This window comes from Drosophila ananassae, chromosome 3R, assembly GCF_017639315.1.
Source record: "Drosophila ananassae strain 14024-0371.13 chromosome 3R, ASM1763931v2, whole genome shotgun sequence".
NCBI classification, from domain to species: Eukaryota; Metazoa; Arthropoda; class Insecta; order Diptera; family Drosophilidae; genus Drosophila; species Drosophila ananassae.
Genome location: NC_057930.1, coordinates 12,351,537 through 12,371,912, shown reverse-complemented (window position 1 = coordinate 12,371,912; position 20,376 = coordinate 12,351,537). Strand labels below are relative to the sequence as shown.

General features: G+C 40.1%; 4 protein-coding genes across 5 annotated transcripts; 3 read left to right on the top strand and 1 right to left on the bottom strand.

Moving 5' to 3' along the window:
• The first annotated feature begins 969 nt into the window (after window positions 1–969).
• LOC6503332 lies at window positions 970–2,464 on the top strand. The gene is made up of 2 exons (XM_001965356.4): window positions 970–1,216; window positions 1,273–2,464. Exons 1-2 carry the CDS (start codon window positions 1,125–1,127, stop codon window positions 1,673–1,675), a joined length of 495 nt encoding a protein of 164 aa, XP_001965392.1. The 5' UTR covers window positions 970–1,124; the 3' UTR covers window positions 1,676–2,464.
• LOC6507521 (splicing factor U2af 38 kDa subunit) lies at window positions 2,241–3,634 on the bottom strand. The gene is made up of 2 exons (XM_001965355.4): window positions 3,372–3,634; window positions 2,241–3,297 (listed from the first exon to the last, which is right to left on the bottom strand). The coding sequence occupies exons 1-2, from the start codon at window positions 3,413–3,415 to the stop codon at window positions 2,538–2,540; spliced, it is 804 nt and encodes a 267-aa protein (XP_001965391.1). The 5' UTR covers window positions 3,416–3,634; the 3' UTR covers window positions 2,241–2,537.
• A 394-nt stretch (window positions 3,635–4,028) lies between these two features.
• LOC6503334 (stress-induced-phosphoprotein 1) lies at window positions 4,029–6,928 on the top strand. The gene is made up of 4 exons (XM_001965354.3): window positions 4,029–4,198; window positions 4,273–4,555; window positions 4,620–5,724; window positions 6,394–6,928. The coding sequence occupies exons 1-4, from the start codon at window positions 4,190–4,192 to the stop codon at window positions 6,464–6,466; spliced, it is 1,470 nt and encodes a 489-aa protein (XP_001965390.1). The 5' UTR covers window positions 4,029–4,189; the 3' UTR covers window positions 6,467–6,928.
• A 498-nt stretch (window positions 6,929–7,426) lies between these two features.
• Window positions 7,427–13,837, top strand: LOC6503336 (phosphatidylinositol 3-kinase regulatory subunit gamma). 2 transcript variants are annotated; one of them, XM_001965353.4, is made up of 3 exons: window positions 7,427–8,008; window positions 8,834–9,692; window positions 11,869–13,837. In XM_001965353.4, coding segments are annotated over exons 1-3 (1,515 nt in total). In that variant the 5' UTR covers window positions 7,427–8,007; the 3' UTR covers window positions 12,524–13,837. The 2 variants fall into 2 exon arrangements, with proteins under 2 accessions (XP_001965389.2, XP_014760379.1); XM_014904893.3 differs by lacking the exons at window positions 7,427–8,008; window positions 8,834–9,692 and adding an exon at window positions 11,614–11,799.
• The last annotated feature ends 6,539 nt before the right edge of the window (window positions 13,838–20,376 follow it).

Sequence of the window (20,376 nt, the reverse complement as noted above, 5' to 3'; positions counted from 1 at the left end):
TCGTTTTTTTTTTCCAGGTTTCGGTTTTGTGGTTGTCGGTTGTGCTCCGTTGTTTCGCTTCAGGTGCGTGCTGCGCATGTCCGGATTCCGGAATTCGCATTCCGGATGCCACATGGCGGATCCGGGCGGATGGGAGCCACCGTTCTTATGCGTTCCTGATGACCAATCACCTGAATGAATCGCCGCTGCAGCCCATTCACCCATATTTGTATTGTTGTTCGCAAAGGCACAGATTAGGGGCCTCACCGGGCCTGCAATTTAAGATAATTCTGCGTCATGATAAGCATCTCGTGTTATTTTTGGACAACAGTTTCTATTGCGTCAAACCAAAGATAAGAATATTTACTTAAATAGAGTAAGAAAAGACAGTTTTTTAGTTTCATTTTATAAATAAAAGCTTATCGAAAAGGGGTTCCAGGCTAAACACAAAATTTAAATTAATTTGGCTTATTAAATGAATAATTTTAAAATATTTTTCATTAACAATAAGCTATAGAAATCGCAAAGATTCTTTAAAGACAAAGAATATAGTGAAAATAAAATAAATGAATTCAATTTTTGAAAATACTTATCACACATTTACAAAGTATACAAACATTGAAACCCAGTTGAAATAGATCTCAGTTTAAAACTAATGCCATAAATTACTTAACAGAATAAATATAATGCCATAGTAGACTAAGACTGTGTTAAATATTTTCCGTTTAAACTTTAAGGACCTCTTTTTTCCCGCCCAAAAAATTTTCAAATTATTTTACCATTTTCTTCTGGTGGTCACACTGGCTCGGTTCTCAGACTGTATAACTGCCAAATATTTAAAAAATATCGCATTCATTATATTTATTTATTTTTTTAAATACAATTTTTATTTTAAATATACCATGTGAAGCTTAATTTATTCCTACTTCTTAATTCCTCAAAATGTGGCCAGTAAAAAGATTATAAAATATCGAAATAATATCGATATATTGATATTTTTTTTGTTATCAACAGCCCTACTGTTTTTGTTTCAAATCGGGGGACATGTCGTAACCCAATACGACAATAATAGATCCACAAAAGACCAAATTCGCAGTTTATGCCTTTCCGGATCAGGTCACGTCCCGCAGATTGTAATCCTAGAAATGTCGGCAGCGTCGCGGGTAACTTTGGGCCTGGCAGTCACAGTTTCCACCGCTATCATAGGTTATGTGCACTATAAACAATCTGCTGACCGGTAACTGGTGTCCCCTTATTTCTAAAATAAATGGCTAATATTAAATGTTCTTTCAGGTTAAAGCTCCACGATGGTGTTCTGCGGGATGTGGAGCGGCAGCAACGTCGCAAACACGAAAACACATACACGCTGCAGCAACAGATAGACATCACCAAGCAACTGAAGGCCACGGAGGCTTCAGCGTCTAACGTGTCTTCGAACTCCAATACCACCAATGCCTCTACCACTCCCCTGCCACCCACCCAATCGCCATCGCGCAGGACCATCCAACTGGAGACTGAAGTCACAACAGTTGCAGTGCCGAGTGTGAAGCTTCCCAAACGCCAGAATCCGCCTCAGCCGATGTCAGGAGCAGCAGATGGCACTGAACCAGCAGCAGCAGCTGCAGGATCTGCTGGTCCGCAGTCGGAGGACGAGTCAGCCAAAGAGAATGTCGGGACGAGCACTGATAATGTCTGATTCTGGGAAACAACAGCAGGAGCTAGGAGTAGTTTTCAAATCCACTTTAGTTAGCAACTAAAATTAGACCATGGTCTGCCAATAGACCATTAAAATATTGCATTTGTTATGTTTTTCGCTATTTGATTTTGGATAATGAATATCAAGATATGAAAGAGTTTGAAATAATTGCAGAAATAATAATTGTTATGTAGCAACATTAAAAGAAAAAATATAAATTATAAAACTATTTGGTTGGAAAAGTGTTTGCTTGTAAATATTAGCAAATTTATTAAAAATCTAAATGCATCTTAAAAACTTTCACACATTTTCAAAACAATAATTTTTAACGCCATATTCAGATAAATATTTTTACATAGTCTGACGGAAAATAAACATTTTGAATTAGTTTTAAATACACATAAATGAATTTCCGGAATATATGTATATTGTATGTTTTTAAAAAGTACATAATGTATGCAATATTTTCATAATTTCACGTGGTCTGATTAGTTTGCCGGCCAGGAGCAAACTCTTAAATATTTTAATATTTAAACTACAGTTTTCATTTAAAGCTCCATTATGCTTTGTCATCTGTATATAGTATTACTCAATTTTATTATTACGAATGTGTGTTATAAGTAATTACAATTCTAATGGGCGCTCGGTAAAGTATATAGCGGGGGGTTTGTACATAGGTGGTGGTGGAACACCCCACTCCTCCTCTACTCCACTCTTCTCCGTTTACAAAAAAAAGAGATTTAAAAAAAGGATAAATGAACGTCGAGAATAAAATACACGATACTTGGAGTTGCTTGTCCGTTTCTCTCTCTTTTATCATATCGTCTCTAAATTGCCACCGAATCGAAAATCATCCAGGATATTAGTAGCGACCACCTCCGCCTCCTCCTCCGCCGCCGCCGCCACCTCCACCGCCTCCTCCTCCACCACCGCCACCCTTGCGACGATCGCGATCGTTGCCACGATCACTGCCACCTCCGTAGTTTCCGCCACCAACTCCATCGCCTCGACCATCACGTCGCCGCCACGGAGAGCGTGATCTGCTGCGGGAACGGCGCGAGCGGGGGGAGCGAGAACGCGATCGGGCGCGGCGACGGCGGGAATACAAATACCGTCGCAGCTCCCGAGAGATTGGCTTCAGGTGCATAAAGTTGCAGAAGCCGGAGCGGGTGCACTCGCCCATCTCGTACTGCCGGCAGCATGCCTCGCGGAAATCGGTGACGGGCGATAGCTCGGAATATACTGGTCTGCCGCCGAACCAGCGGTTGTTCAAATCATTCGCTGCCTTCTCGGCATCAGCCTCGTTCCGGAACTTGATGTACACGTTACCCACGAGGTGGTCACCCAGATTATCGCAAACGTTCATCTCCTCAATTTCACCGTACTTGTCCTCGCACTCCACGAACACATCCTCAAAGAAGTTGTCATAATGTTCCTGCATCTCCTCATCGGAGACATTTGCCACCAAATGCGATCCATCCGCAGACTTGGCGGAATTCTGCGGATTAACGTACAGATTTTGTAGCAGCACCGTCTGCGAGAAGGTCGGTTTGTTGTGGATCCTCGAACACCGATCGCCGTGGCGGCAGGCGCCAATCTTAAAGTAAAACGAGCAGTTGACTCTGCCCGCAACATTGGTTAACTCAGTAATTGGAAAAACTAACCCTTGGAGGGGGCGCAGAACCATGCGACTTACTTGTCCTTTTCTGTGCCAAAAATGGAGGCCAAATACTCGGCCATGGTGGCGCTGTTCGGCTGGTTTGCGCGCGTTTATTTGCCAACGGGCTCAACTTCGCTCCTCCTTGTTTGCCTATCAGTGCGTTCGAGCCACAGAAATGCGATCGCTCTGTCTATTTTTGCCAATTTTCGGCTATTTTTCGTTTTGCCGCACGTAAAAAGCAGCGTCTGGTTGTATTTTGCACAGCGTTGCCAGCTCTAAAACAGGGTTGTCAAGCGCCGCTATCGATAACACCTAAGGGTTACCCCAGGGCTGGAGAACTATCGGTATTAGGAGTTTTTAACTAATTACAATTCAATTTTTCTTACTTTTAAGCGTAGATTAGTCTAATTGAACGAAGGTAAATAGAGTAAAAGCGTTAAATAATTTAATTAAATGCAGGAATGTTAAGTCAGAGTTCTATAAAAGTCCAAATAAAAGTAGCGTTATTAACACTTAACCAGCTAAAAAATTAAAGAATCGATCACGAATTTAAACCGTTTTCTTAAATAAGAAAAACAAAACGTCTTTTAAAAAGGAAATAAAAGTTTATGGTTTAGCTGAGAACTATCAAAAACATCGATGTTTTTCTAGAATTGATATCGCATTAAGCGCTAGTTATTTTTGCAATTTCAACAAGGCGCCTGGTCACACCGTTGTTTGACAGCGATTTTGCTTCTAGAAAAGTCGGCATTTTTTTGCATCTTTACCTGGCTAGGCGCATAGCGTGATTCCACCAGCAGTTAACCGAGATTAAGAGGAATTCTTAACCCTAGTTAGCGTCTACACCAGCAGATATGGACAAGGTGAGCAAAAACCGGGTGGCCCTGGGGGCCGAAACAAAGGAAAACGTGGGCTCTAACCCTTGCGGTCGCCGCAGGTGAACGAACTCAAGGAAAAGGGCAACCAGGCGCTGAATGCAGAGAAGTTCGACGAGGCGGTGGCGGCCTACACAGAAGCCATCACGCTGGACGGCCAAAACCATGTGCTGTTTAGCAACCGATCGGCGGCCTACGCCAAGGCGGGCAAATTCCAGGAGGCGCTCGAGGATGCAGAGACGACGATCAAACTGAATCCCTCTTGGCCGAAAGGGTACTCCCGCAAGGGAGCAGCTGCCGCCGGACTGCAGGACTTTATGAAGGCCTTCGAAGCGTACAACGAGGGTAGGTCACTCCTTAAATGAATCACCCAATCGAATTACCTAACCTCACTTTGGCTATAATTCAGGTCTTAAGTACGATCCTCAGAATGAAATCTTGCTGCGGGGTCGGCAGGATATCACTGCTTCCGTACTGAACTACATGCAATCGCAGGGCGACTTCCCAATGGACATTGATCCTCAGCCGCGCAGCAGGCGAGCACCATCTCCTCCCCCATCCAAGCCGGCACAGCCATCCAAGCCCGCCGAGAAGAGAGTCGAGGACATGACAGAGGAGGAGCGGAAAAAGCACTTTGCCAAACAGGAGAAGGAGCTGGGCAATGCGGCCTACAAGAAGAAGGACTTTGAGACTGCTCTCAACCACTATAATGCTGCCATCTCGCACGATCCCAACGACATTACCTTCTACAACAACATTGCTGCCGTGCACTTCGAACGGAAGGAGTACGATGAGTGCATCAAGCAATGCGAGAAGGGCATCGAGGTGGGTCGTGAGAACCGTTCTGACTTTAAGCTGATTGCCAAGTCCTTTGCCCGCATCGGCAACACCTACCGCAAGATGGAGAACTACAAGCAGGCCAAGGTCTACTACGAGAAGGCCATGTCCGAGCATCGCACACCGGAGATCAAGACCTCACTGAGCGAGGTGGAGGCCAAGATTAAGGAGGAGGAGCGCATGGCCTACATCAATCCGGAGAAGGCCGAGGAGGAGAAGGAGAAGGGCAATGAGTTCTTCAAGAAGGGCGACTACAGCACAGCTGTCAAACACTATTCGGAGGCAATCAAGCGCAATCCCGACGATCCCAAGCTCTACAGTAATCGGGCTGCCTGCTACACCAAGCTGGCCGCCTTTGATCTCGGACTGAAGGATTGTGAGACCTGCATTAAATTGGATGAGAAGTTCATCAAGGGTTACATTCGCAAGGGCAAGATCCTCCAGGGCATGCAGCAAACTTCGAAAGCCCAGTCGGCCTATCAGAAGGCTCTCGAAATCGATGCCAACAATGCGGAGGCCATCGAAGGCTACCGCCAGTGCTCAATGAACTTCCAGCGCAATCCCCAGGAGGTGCTCAAGAATGCCATGTCCGATCCCGAAATTCAGCAAATCCTCAAAGACCCGGCCATGCGAATGATCCTCGAGCAGATGCAGAACGATCCCAATGCGGTGAAAGAGTGAGTTTATTTTTGAAATTCTAGAATTTAGTTTCAGAGGGCTGTCCGGTACTTGATATGCGGTTTTTTTAGGGTTTCGACTGAACAAGTTCTAGAACTTTCATTTTCCAAAACAAAAAGGTTATGTAAAGCTTTTCTTTAAAAGCGTTTTTTATTTGGAAGTTGAAAGTTGTTGAAAGAATGTTTTAAAATTGTAATTAGGGAATCTTTAGACTTTGAATGGAATTCATTTAAGATCAGCTTTGAAAGTTGTGGAAAAAGTTATAGAAGACTAGGGACTCATTATAAGGAGTTGTCTTTTTAAAAGTGGGTTAGTTTCCAATGACTTAATTGACTCTTTATTTTTTTTATTTCTTTTCAATGAAAGGAAAAATATAATTCATTTAATTTCTACTTTGTTATCTAACAAAGTGAACCCCAAAAGTATATAACTTTTTATGGTTATTATGGCTATTTTAAGCTTTCGGAATAGGCGCAGCCCCAGAATCTTATCAAAATGTGAATGACAAGAAAGCAGCAGTAGAATATTTGGGATTTTTGATTGTTTAAACAAAAATATACTTTTGAAAATAGAACACAGGGGTGTGTTATCCGCACGAGTACCGAGTACCGGGCAGCAAAGTGGTTGAACTCAATTTTAATTAACGACACCTTACCTTTATTTTGCAGACACTTGCAGAATCCAGCCATCGCCGATAAGATAATGAAACTGCTGGAATCGGGCATCATTCAGATACACTAAGCACTCCACTCCACTCCACTCACACCCAACCTCACACTAACACCCCCTCTCACACACACAAACACACACAACACAACAAACACACAAAAAACCATATTGATAAAACATTCAGGAGACAAAAACCCAATACTATGCATTATACAAAAAAATTTATGGCACTTTAAGCTGGTTAACTAAATATCGTTTTTTTGTCGAAGAAACGGGCCACAATTAATGCTAAAACGTTATTACCTTAGAAATCGCAACGCCTCAACGCCGAACGACGATAAACTACAACTAACTAAAGAATTATTAAAACGAGAATATAAAATCATTGATAAATGTCTGCCTAGTTGATTTACGCAGACGGATGGAGTAGGCTCCAACGTCAAGGTCCTTATTTTCTTACTACAATAACTATGCTGTAGCTTAGCTCTAAAATAAGATTTTGAAGGTAAAATAAAAGAGTCAAAGAATGGTAAAGAACTGGGTTTCATTTGAATTGCGCGGCATGTTTTGTAAAAATCAGTTTGCAACACTAGAGCCTGGCGAATCTGTGGTTACGTTTTCAGTGTTGCCAAGCAGTGTTTGGATCAAAGCAAAAGTTTTAAGATTTAAAAGAATATACTTACTATTTTTAATATGCTAATTAATAATGATCAAAAAAATGTTTATTCAATTTTATCTAAAAAAATATATTACTTTTTTATTTTAAAAACTGTTTTAAATTTTGTTTTTAAAGTTTTTGTCATGGAATGGAGTATTTAAAAGAAAATATCTAGCTAGTAGTTTCATCATACCTTGACTGTTCTAATTCACTTAAATATATTGCAAATGGTCAAGAATTAAACTCGTTTTAGCTTATTGCGCAGTTTGTTGAAAGGATTAATTCTATTTGGAAGCCAGTTGGCTACCCTAACGCTGGCGCTTACGTCATTCGCCCGGCCTTACGTACTTTTTGGCCCTGGCCAACACAGGAAGCGACCAGTGCTGATTAACGAGCCGCAGTCAGGCAGCAAGTGGCATGGCAACAACAGCAACAGTACCAGCGCTGTCCAACACCGCACGATTTCTTCCCGAGAAAATGGAAATGGAAACGGTGTGCTGATTGTGATTAACTCCCTTTTTGTCGTCCAAAAGTGCCGTACGAAAATGTTTTAAGCCGCCAACCATTCCGAGACATAATCGTTAATGTGTTAAGCCAATAACTGAATACGAATAGAGCGCAAAAAGCACTAAAATTAATCAAAAATCCCGAACCTCAAGCCAACCATTTTTTTAACCAGTGTGTCGTAGTGTCCACCGTACTGTGGTGTTAGTGCGTGTGTGCTGTGTGTATGTTCGCATGTATGGTTGTATTTGTGTGTGTGTGTGCGAAATCGAGAATAGAAAGATGTGCGAGCTATAGGCTATAAGCTGTAGCTATAGCTATTAACACACGCGAATAAATCGAGCGAGTAGCCCCTAGGATCGAAACCGAGAGTTATCATTGAGCATCCTCATCCCAAGCGCCAGGAACTCCTACCGTCAATCCGTTAAAACCAAGTAACAAAACCAACAAAAGTAAGTATTTCTCCCAGATTCAGATTCGAATTCGGATTCAGAGCGCTTGGCAACAGGCCCGAAACCCATAGAGCGGTGCGACCGAGCACAAGAGTGAGAGAGGGGGTTAAGTGTGGGTGGCGGGGGAGGGCGATAGAGAGAGCCGGCCAAGAGAGAGAGCCGGGACGCCAGCGATTACATGGCTCGTTTTCTGCCAAGAGAGAGAGCACTGTAGTTGTTGCTATTATTTATTTTTTTTCTGCGGTGGGGGTGGGGGGGATATAAGGCCAATATCTATTAACGGATTTGGGAAGATATGGAGCCACCATGGGTTAAGGTATGTGGCTTAAAAAGCCATCCACAAGAGGGTTAAAATGTAGTACTATTTTTAAGAAATAAGAGATTAAAAAACATAACTTTGTAGCTAATATCTCAACTTGCCGACAGGAAATACTATTCCAAATTTTAAATAAAAAATTCATATTTTTTTGTTATCTTTATAAACAAATAAAAAGAAACGTAAATAAAACACGATAAGGAGCAGCTTTTGAGTTTTTGTTTTTAAATTTAAAAGCATATATGTACATATTTTATCAAAAAAATGAAAACCCAAAAATAGAACTAATTTTTTGTTGAAATTTTTTAAGATTAGTAATCATAATAAAGCATTTTTTAAGTATTTGTTAAAAATATTATTATTATTTATATTTTTAAAATTTTAAGAAACAGATTTTTATGAAAGAAGGACGAGTTAGGAGCTACTTTAAACCTTACAAATAAATAATAAAAATAATAATAGTTATTATAAATTATTATAATCTCTTATAATTTATTTCCCATTCCCAGTGCAACCCTCACCGCTTCACTATTCAACGATGCGACCGCAGGCGCCCGGATCGCTGGTCGATCCCAACGAGGAGGAGCTACTCCAGGCACCCTGGTACTGGGGCAGCATCTCCCGGGAGATGGCCAAGGGCATACTGCACGGCAAGCCCGATGGTAGTTTCTTGGTGAGAGACGCCCTCTCCAAGAAGGGAGAGTACACCCTCACCCTGATGAAGGACGGCAGCGAGAAGCTGATCAAGATCAGTCACATGGAGCGCAAGTACGGATTCATAGACACCATGCTGTTCAACTCGGTGGTGAAGATGATCAACTACTACAAGGAGAACTCGCTGAGCATGTACAACAAGGCGCTTGACATAACGCTGAGCAATCCGATAGTGCGCACCTGCGAGTACGACGACTCCCAGCCACATGGTGATCTCGGCCTGCTCAGTAATGAGTTCATCCGGGTGTCGCACATGCTCCAGACACTGGAACAAACGCTCGAACAGAAGCGCAACTCCTTCAATGCGATTCGGGAGGAGCTGCAGGAGAAGAAGATGCACCAGACGGTCTTCATCAACGCGGAGAAGATGATTCGCAACCAGATCAAGTTGAACGAATCCTTCATGAAGACTCCAACCGACTCCAAGGCGGTGGAGGCCGGCAGTGATGTGGGAGTGGGAGTTCAGGCCCGGTCCAGTCTCCTGGAGAATCAACAGCGCCTGCTCCAGATCCTGGAAATCATCGAAAACAAGCTGCAGGCCTTGAACATCTATATGGAGGGCAAGAAGAAGGACGAACTGTTGCTGGAGCGGCAGATAAACGCCACCAAGCCAGAGCTCCAGGCCCTGCAGTTCCGCAAGGACAAATTCATAGAGTAAGTAGTAGTCATAGGCTATGGTTTATAATTTCGAGAGAGAATGCACTTTTTAGCCGGCATGGCATGGCATGGCATTGGAATTTTAATTCCCCCCCGAGTGGCTATGGTTCTGTCGGCAGCTCGTCTGACCGATACGATGCGAGACCGATAATAATGGCATAACACTGTTAGCGGCAGTAGCCACCTCCTCCTCCTCCTCCTCCTCCTCCACTGCCTCCGATTAGCCACGCCAGCCGAGTCGTCTACGTGCGGGAGTCGAACTTTCAGATTCCCAGAACTATGCCCGCTACTGATCCCTGGCCACTTCTGAAGTCATACACCCAAATAGTATGCTACTCCAAAGTCCAGGGCTTCAGTTGAGATCCCCATGATCTAGCTTAAAGCCAAATATGTCAGAAATTTTTAAGCATATTTGCCATTTTGTCAAATCTCATGACAAATACTCGTCAAGTAGGGCCGCTAAAGTAGGCTTTTTATAATGATATCATGGGGGGTAGTGAGTAGTGATAAGAGCCCCCTCCTCTTAGGGGATAAACGAACAGAACTTTTTATCAAAAAATTGCCAAATATATTATTTGTTGAGTAATATCATGTGAAGAATTTCTTTTATGGGGATTATGGGGTGGGTGAGCTTCAAGGTCATTTGTTCTTGGATCTATAACTCATCTCTAAACCCTATCAGACTTTGATTGATTTGTTTCTTGGATAACTTCATGATTTTCTTAGAACTTTCAGTTTAAAATCTTATTTTTTAATTAGACTACCCCTATGCTGAGCCATCGACCACATGGGGGATCTCTCTTCTCCGATTAGCGAAACTTGTTAATCTTCTGGAGACACGAGACTCATATCTCCGGGTAGGGAGCCCGACCTGGCAACAGGGCAGCAACTGGGTTACAAAGAATACGTCATTGTTGGCATTACTTCTTGGTTTCTACGGGCATTCTACCCAAAGAAAAAAAAAAAGAATAAAAATTGCGAAAAAAAAATAACCGAGTGATAGAGGAAGCGGAATAAAGCCCCAGATAAGGTTAGCGCCTTTGCCGAAGATAGCTGCCGCTTATCAGGGCGGCATTATGAGTTTTTTTTTTTGTCGCCGAGAGTGCTTAATATTTCTATACTTGCCTCAGTCTCGGTCTCACTCGCCTACGACTATATATTATATATGTATAGAGTGTGAGGCTTTTTTGGCAAACACTTTCTTTGCTGGCAAGGTTTTTAAAACAAAACTATAGGGATTAGTTCAGGCCACACACCACCGTCATAAGATAAAAGTTCAGCTCCATATACCGATTAGATAAAGGCTTCTTCTATACCTATTATTTTCCTTTCGAAGTGATGATGATTCGGTTGCTCGAAAAAAGCCAGCCTTAAAGATCGATGATGATATCACACCACCGCAAGTGCTTATCGCTCTTTCTGTGGGACGGAGACTTAGTCACTCAGATAGAGGCCCATGGTGTGGGGCCATGGAGTAGTAGGTATCGAAGCTCCACCCCCTGATCGTGTGATGAGGAAACCTCCGGGTCTAGTCACTCGTAGACCCAATGGCGTCTACCGCCATACCGGGGACTGGAAGCGATCGCATTTAGTTATCTGGTACTGATTTGGGGGGGGGGGTTTCGTCTCCAGTTGAAATTGCAAGCGGCTGCTTCGGTTATCGGGAGAAATCGAACTTAATGGCTGGTTAGCCGAGTTGGTAGTAGATGCGTCAGTACCACCAGGGGCAGAGTTCCTGCTGGACACGTCAGAACAAAGAATAAATATTACTTGCAATTATTAAAATATTTAGATTCTAGAAGAGATCTTCCTGGAAAGTTTATCTTCTTAGATAGAAGACCACTTTAAAAAATAATTAAAACAAATAAAATTAAATCTTAAATCAGTTAGGAAGTTCAGTTAGGAATTTCTTAAAAAGATAAACAAAAAACTGAAATTATTTCAAGACTGGCCACGCCTCAAAAGTCACGTACGCCAAGCCCCCTCAGAATAAAGAAATTAATTGTGAAATAAGGCTTTGAAGAATGAAATTTTTCAGCAATCCTTTCCAGCCATCTGATAGCATGTGCTCCTTAGCTCATCTTGTTTTGGACAAGTTCCTCTTGTAATTAAACAGAAACCGATCCTTTAAAGGACCTCCACTAACTATAGACTTCTATTATTCCCTTTGCAGACGTCTGAAGAATCACAATCTGAAGGATGACGACCTGAAGACGATCCTGGAGATGGGCTTCGTCAAGTGGCTGCGACACCATGAAACGGCCTCCAATCAGCCGCACAGCAACGAGGCCTTGTGGCTACTGAAGGATGCCAAGCGGCGGGATGCCGAGGAGATGCTGAAGGATGCTCCGCCCGGCACTTTCCTCATCCGGGTAAGGGATGCCGGCAACTATGCCCTGTCCATTGCCTGTACGACGAAGGAGATCCACACGGTGCAGCATTGCATCATTTATGAAACAGCCACGGGCTATGGATTCGCCGCTCCCTACAACATCTATCCGACGCTGAAGAAACTGGTGGAGCACTATGCCAACAACTCGCTGGAGGAGCACAACGACACCCTGACCACAACACTACGCTGGCCGGTGATCTACTGGAAGCAGAACTCCCAAAACATCCTGGCCCAGCTGCAGGAGGAGGTGGAACTGGAACGGGAGCAGGCCGCCAATCTAATGCCGCCGCACTCCCTTATAGGGATCAGTGCTCCCATACCGACTAGCCGGTCCAGGACGACGAGTCATGATCAGGTGGATGGTATGGCGGGTAGCCAGGAAACTGAAACGCCGCCGGCCTCCATCTCGCCCTCGAACTTTAGTACTTCGCAGTAGGATGCCCCTAATCTCCCTCCTAAAGCCCTCCACCTCAGGCTAGCTATCTTATCTCTCTCTCTAACTCTTGCTCCTCCCCCCCCAACTCTCTATATATATATATCTCTAGATATCTGGAAAAAAGCGAATGCGGTCCAAAGGTAGTTCATCATTCTTGAGAGCCAAGCCTCGAAAATCTAATTTTTTTTCAATATTTTCTTTTTTTTACAAAATATCGTTTTTTGTATTTTGAAACAATTTCTGAAGAAAAAAGAAGAGCCTCTGCCCTTGCAGTTTCTATTATTTAGACCGCAGTCGCGTTTGTGGATCATTATTATATACACACACACATGGGTGTGTGTGTTGTGTATTGAAACATTTTTTGTGTGTGATGGAAGGCGCTGGGGCAGTTGAACTGTCATTGTAACAGCGCTTTCCCCTCAAGAATCAGAAGGCTTCCGGTAAGCGGAAACGGAAATCGTAAATCGGAAATCGTAAATCGAAAATCGAAGAAAAATCGGAAAAAAGAAAAAATGAAACATAACAAGTAACATTTTTTTGTCGGTGATCATAATAATGTTGATGATAATGGCTTGCTAGAAGCTTACCTTTTCGATGAAACGAAAATTGTTTTCTAATTGAGAAAGAAATCTTATTAATATTACGATTAATTTTTTATATATTCATACACATACACATACACGTATATGTATATACATATATCTGTATATAATATACTTTGTAATAATGCATTTCGCGTGATAATTGATAAGTCAAGCTATCTGTTGTTGTACCAACTCCAAGTCCTGCCCCTCTCCTGACCATCCTACCCCCACTTTCCACCTCCCACCCACATCCCTTGCAATTATTGTTATCACGCTGCGCGTTGTCAGAAAAGGGGAAGGGAGGGGGTGTGGCAGGCTAGGTGGGGGCGGGGAAAGAAACAAAGGATCAGGGGTGCCCTGGAGATCGTGAAGAAATTTTCTGCATTTCTTCAACACAATTTTGTCGTGTTCATGTAAATATTCTAAAAAAAAAAAAAGAAAAAAAAAATAATAATCGAAACAAAGGAGCAACCGCAACATTGCGATACGTTTTTGCGAAATCAGGTTAAGGTTTTGATAACCGCACCCGCACCACCACCACCCCCCTTCCATCTTAGGCCCCCACCACCCCTTGCTCTAATATTTGTTGTTATATTATGATTGATTTAATGTAGTTCTAAGCGAAAAAAATACGTACATTTACTCGATGTGATCAGTTGATTGTTGCTAAAATAGTAATTTTCATTAAATATTTTGTCAATGTTTTTTTTTTTTTTTTTTTTTTTTTGTTCCAACAACAAGAGAAAGCCTTAATTTCCATAAACACACCTCAGACACACACACACACAGATACACACTGAAACAAACAGATACCAACAAACACACAGAGTTTAAACAAAGAAAAAATAAAATGTACAAAGGAATATACACAACAAAAAAAAAAAAAAAAATATAAAAATTATAATAAATTCAAGAGAACTTCAAACACACACACACACACATAGACAGCAACAAGCAAAACAAAAACAAAGTGCAATCGAAAATGTAATAATTAAATTTTTAACATTTGTTAATTTAAACAAAAACGGAAAGAAACAGGAAAAAAAGACAAAAAAGTTGCCCATATATAAAAACTTATATACAAAAAATACAAAAAAAAAACATAACAAAAAATATATATAACCGATGCAATAGGCAAGAAAAAGCTGCTTAAGTTCTTTTACAAAACTGATATTTAACACTTTAATACGTAGGAGTGCATGTTTAACCCACCTGCTAGGCGTTTTACGGATACCCTTTCCCAAAATTACCAAATCTAAATAACTCACTAATAAGTATATTTAATGGAGTAGTTGTGCAATTTCGAACTCCCTTGCCCATTTATTATCTAATGCCCGTAGTGTATATATATTTCTGCCAGTCTGCCGGATTTTCTTTTTTTGTTTGAGAAAGGGTATCCACAGTTGTTTTGCTTAAATTGTTCTCTTGTGCCACCCTAATGTTCTAAGCGAGTTGAAAACTTTTCGTGCTTCCTGTTTGCATTCTCCCTAATCGAAATCGAATCGATCACACTTACACACACACACACACCGACATACACACAAAACAAACACTGGCGCGTCTTTCAGATATTTCTATTTACCATATATATATTAATATATACAGTGGCGAGCAAAACTGAGTGCATGTTCACAACTCTCACTTTGGCCATCAATAAAAACACAACCGCTTATGCAAATTCAATAATTTTTTTTATATTATTAATCTTAATTAATTTATAACTTATTTTATGAGAAAAAACAAATTTAGCATATATATTCAAAGACTTAGAATAAAAAAACTAAATAAACTCACATAAACTCAATTTTGCACGTTTCAATCAAAACTTAATAACTACATTATTGCTAATATTTAGTCCAGAGCCCTTTATTTACAATGACTTCTGTTACGCGCTTTGGCATACTCTCGACCAAATTTCGAAGGATGTCCTGCGGAATCCGACTCCATTCCACCGCAACACGCTCCCAGAGGTCGCCCATGTTTTTTGGAGCAGAATCGTATTGCCCAAGCCGTCTTTTCACAATTGACCATAGATTTTCAATTGGATTGAGGTCTGGACTTTGTGCAGGCCACTCCATCAATTGAAAGTGCTGTTTTCCAATCCATTCCTTGACTATTTTGGCTGTGTGCTTTGGATCCCCATCTTGTTGGAAAATGATATCCTTCTCGGGGTAGGCACATTTATCAAAATAGTTCGGAAGATTTGTTTGAAGGATTCGAAGGTAGTCCTCTTTTTTCATGATACCTTCGACTAATTGTAGAGGTCCAATATGCCACCAAGTAAAGCATCCCCAAACCATAATGTTTCCACCGCCATGTTTGACGGTTTGCTTTACATGGTGTCTTTGGACTCTATCGCCTGGTCGAATCCAACAATATTGTTTTCCATCACTCTGAAAACGGTTAAATTTTGACTCATCAGACCAGACAACTCGTTTCCAATCATCAATGGTCCAATTTTTATGATCTTTTGCAAATTTTAACCGAGCCTTGACATTTTTGTCGGATAACGCAGGCTTATTTTTTTTAACGATCGACATATATCCGATGTCTTGCAATGCTCTCCTAGCAGTCCATTCGCTGACATTTTTATTTATTGCCAGACAAGCACCCTTTGGGGTTAAATTCTTATTTTTCCGCATTTCGGACATCATTAGTCGAGCATCTGAGTCCTTCAATAATTTTTTCCGGCCTGAGACTTGAGGTTTGGGGGTCAACTTTCGCCTCTTCTGAATGGAGACCACCGCAGATTGGCTAATTCCAAGCCTTTCGGCAATTTGACGAGTGGAATTGCCACTTTCGGTCAAGCTGACAATATTATTTTGAATTTCTCCCGATAATTTTCGCATTTTAAGGATTTTATCACTAATTATTTATATTTATTCACCCTAAAGAACTTTGCTCTGCAAAAACACGCTTTTAACTAATCAATGACCACCGAAAATAGCATTAAAAGAAATATAACGGTAAATCTGGCCGATTTATACTGATAAGAGATGTTAAAATCAAAAACAGTTACAAGACTTAAAACGTGCAAAATTGAGTTTATGTGAGTTTATTTAGTTTTTTTATTCTAAGTCTTTGAATATATATGCTAAATTTGTTTTTTCTCATAAAATAAGTTATAAATTAATTAAGATTAATAATATAAAAAAAATTATTGAATTTGCATAAGCGGTTGTGTTTTTATTGATGGCCAAAGTGAGAGTTGTGAACATGCACTCAGTTTTGCTCGCCACTGTATATATTAAAAATTATACTATACTTTACGTGTAACTCTTAATTTAATTTATTTACCTGTAACTTGTGTGTTTCATTTTTGCTTAAATTCTATGAGATTTCGGAGGATCTCGTACGTTGTAGTATTTATAAGTTTTAAATATAGTTTGTAAAATATGCGTTTCAAACAAAAAACAAAACAAAAATATGAAAAGAAAACAAAAAAAAAAAAAAGAAATGAAAACACAAAGAAACAAACCAACAAGTAGATGTGTGAAAGATTAAATGTATTCTAAATATGATTGATCGATATCATATCGATCGTATCGATAACTGATGTAGATCATGATATAATGATGTAGATGACGATGACGATGATGATGATGATGATGATGACTTTTTGCCATACCTAAGTGTTAGATGGAAATATTTGTGAATTTTTTTCTCGCTTTCTCGCTTGGCGTCTGCATTTTTTGGCGCAGGCCGGAACAAGGAGAATTAAAATAAAAAAAAATAAAAATAAAAAATTTCAATAAAAAAAAACAAACAAAATAATAACGAAACAAAAAATAATGGAAGGCGACGAAACTAAATGTGAAACGAATTGCAAATTTGTTGTATTTTTTTATATGGATATATATACATACGATATAGATATTTAACCCATACATACCTATATAATATGTATGCTCTAGAATGCTATATGTTGTAGATCTTTAAGCGCTAACAGCAACAACAACAACAAACAAACAAAACAACAAACATTTTTTGTAGTAGTTTTTTTTAAAAGAGACGAATTGAAAGAAAAATTAAAAAAAAAAAAAAGAAGCGATGAAAACATTATTGTATGTATTTGTATTTGTGTCTAAAAAGAATGTTCGTAAATAACACAAACGAGAAGAAGAAACAATAATAAAAAAAATGAAAGAAAAACAATCTCACCTGAAAAGTTCACATATAAATATTGTAGTGGGGCGGGCACTGGAACCTCCTACCTCCTCCTCCACCAAACCCTCCTGGAGGTTTCTGCTTTCAATGAACCCTCATCGTCATTGCCGATTGGCTGCAATTCGCTGAAGTTGGCGAAAAACGATCGCCAAAAAGTCTAAAAAACAATACAAGAAAATTCGAAAATCACGCGTCCGCCGTTTGGGCCATCAATGACCACGGAAAAGCCATGCACTTAAGGAGTGACTGGGTTTTTCAATCGTAATATAGTAACCTGATTAATTATTACTAATGCAGTTTTTTCTTCACAAGGAAATCAAAACATAAATTAGATTTGTTTTATTCTTTTTAGATTCTTGAAACTGGAATAAGTAAGAGTCTTGGGGTCTTAGGTTTCTGGGAATTTTTCAAAAAATGTGATAGGTCATCAAAAAATATTCTAAAGATAGGAATAGAAAAAAAATAGATTGCAGCTGCAATTGAGATAAGAATTCCTAACTCTAATAAAATTATTTAACTTTTGCCTATACTAAAATTTGTATTAAATTCTTAATGAATACTTATTTTTCAAAAAGTATAATTGCAAGATATTTTTTCCTTTTTTATATAAAGCCAGGAAGATATCATATTTGAATGGATTTGAATTACCTCAGATTATTATTAAATAAGACACATTTTGGGTCGTGCTATCCTCGAAGATGAAACTCGGATGAAAATACCTAAGAATGAGTAAAGTGAGTGAGTGATCATCGTATTTGGTTAATGGGCAAAACTAAAACACGTTTTTTGGATTGCATTTCTATAAATAGCTTATCTTCCCATAGACTTTTGTAGCTAACTCAGCTTGTTTCCTTTTTTGTTTGTTTTAGTTTTGTTAACACGCCGACGATAAGAAAATAAATAAAAGAAATATCAAGAGGTGCTGACATTGCGAATGTTGTTTGTAAATACCTAGAATCCCAGAGTTTCCAGAACTTTGTAAAAAATTTAGCTATCTTTAAAAGAGTCGTGTACTTGTTTATGCTCTAAAAAGGGTTTTGGATTTTTATCGTTCGTAATTCGATTTGAAAAGGAAGGAGCATATTAAACGATGACAAATGTAATAATTTTTCGAATTCAATAATGATTAATTGCTAATGGATAAAGTTCACAAACAGTGCACGCGCCGCGCTGTGATATTTATTTATCAGTTTTGTGCACTAAGAGAAAAGGGGAACACAAACAAAGAACTAACCTGCTCAACAAAACTATTTCATTCATTTTAAGAAATAATAGATATTGCAGAAGTTTGTAGAAGAATGCAATTTGTGTAAGAATGTGTAAGTCAACGATTTTGATAAAGTATAGTGGAGAATTTTTCCAACAATCGATTGAGGTATTCCTCTCCAGAATCGGATCCAAATTGGCCAAGATATGGATGTCCTTTGTGGCCGTATTGAAGATCCACGATTTTACAAGGGGTTCCATCACAAAATGAACAAAAAATCTATCGAAAATTTTATTCGCAGGTTTTGATGCAGAATGTTGGAGAATCTTTCCACCAATCGATTAAGGTATTCCTCTCCAGGATTGGATGCAAATTGGCCAAGATATGGATGTCCTTTGAGGCCGAGTTGGAGATCCGGGATTTTACAAGGGGTTCCATCACAAAATGAACAAAAACTCGATCGAAAATTTTATTTCCAGGTTTTAATGCAGAATGTTGGAGAATCTTTCCACCAATCGATTAAGGTATTCCTCTCCAGGATTGGATGCAAATTGGCCAAGATATGGATGTCCTTTGAGGCCGAGTTGGAGATCCGGGATTTTACAAGGGGTTCCATCCCAAAATGAACAAAAAATCGATCGAAAACTTTATTTCTAGGTTTTGATGCAGAATGGTAGAGAATCTTGCCACCAATCGATTAAGGTATTCCTCTCCAGGATCGGATGCAAATTGGCCAAGATATGGATGTCCTTTGTAGCCGAATTGGAGATCAGGGATTTTACAAGGGGTTCCATCCCAAAATGAACAAAAAATCGATCGAAAACTTTATTTCTAGGTTTTGATGCAGAATGGTAGAGAATCTTGCCACCAATCGATTAAGGTATTCCTCTCCAGGATTGGATGCAAATTGGCCAAGATATGGATGTCCTTTGAGGCCGAATTGGAGATCCGGGATTTTACAAGGGGTTCCATCACAAAATGAACAAAAAATCGATCGAAAATTTTATTTCCAGCTTTTGATGCAGAATAGTGGAGAAACTTTCCACCAATCGATTAAGGTATTCCTCTCCAGGATTGGATGCAAATTGGCCAAGATATGGATGTCCTTTGAGGCCGAATTGGAGATCCGGGATTTTACAAGGGGTTCCATCACAAAATTAACAAAAAATCGATCGAAAATTTTATTTCCCGGTTTTGATGCAGAATGGTGGAGAAACTTTCCACCAATCGATTAAGGTATTCCTCTCCAGGATTGGATGCAAATTGGCCAAGATATGGATGTCCTTTGAGGCCGAATTGGAGATCCGGCATTTTACAAGGGGTTCCATCACAAAATTAACAAAAAATCGATCGAAAATTTTATTTCCAGGTTTTGATGCAGAATAGTGGAGAAACTTTCCACCAATCGATTAAGGTATTCCTCTCCAGGATTGGATGCAAATTGGCCAAGATATGGATGTCCTTTGAGGCCGAATTGGAGATCCGGGATTTAACAAGGGGTTCCATCACAAAATGAACAAAAACTCGATCGAAAATTTTATTTCCAGGCTTTGATGCAGAATGGTAGAGAAACTTCCCACCAATCGATTAAGGTATTCCTCTCCAGGATCGGATGCAAATTGGCCAAGATATGGATGTCCTTTGTAGCCGAATTGGAGATCCGGGATTTAACAAGGGGTTCCATCACAAAATGAACAAAAACTCGATCGAAAATTTTATTTCCCGGTTCTGATGCAGAATGGTGGAGAATCTTGCCACCAATCGATTAAGGTATTCCTCTCCAGGATCGGATGCAAATTGGCCAAGATATGGATGTCCTTTGAGGCCGAATTGGAGATCCGGGATTTTACAAGGGGTTCCATCACAAAATGAACAAAAACTCGATCGAAAATTTT

Bases quoted from the DNA above. Each gene is read 5' to 3' on its own strand.
- LOC6503332 (XM_001965356.4), top strand. From the start codon at position 1,125: ATGTCGGCAGCGTCGCGGGTAACTTTGGGCCTGGCAGTCACAGTTTCC. The intron at 1,217-1,272 runs GTAACTGGTGTC...ATGTTCTTTCAG, and splicing joins TATAAACAATCTGCTGACCG to GTTAAAGCTCCACGATGGTG.
- LOC6507521 (XM_001965355.4), bottom strand. From the start codon at position 3,415: ATGGCCGAGTATTTGGCCTCCATTTTTGGCACAGAAAAGGACAA. The intron at 3,298-3,371 runs GTAAGTCGCATG...TGTTGCGGGCAG, and splicing joins TTTGGCACAGAAAAGGACAA to AGTCAACTGCTCGTTTTACT.
- LOC6503334 (XM_001965354.3), top strand. The intron at 4,556-4,619 runs GTAGGTCACTCC...GCTATAATTCAG, and splicing joins CTTCGAAGCGTACAACGAGG to GTCTTAAGTACGATCCTCAG. The intron at 5,725-6,393 runs GTGAGTTTATTT...TTTATTTTGCAG, and splicing joins GATCCCAATGCGGTGAAAGA to ACACTTGCAGAATCCAGCCA.
- LOC6503336 (XM_001965353.4), top strand. The intron at 9,693-11,868 runs GTAAGTAGTAGT...TTCCCTTTGCAG, and splicing joins CGCAAGGACAAATTCATAGA to ACGTCTGAAGAATCACAATC.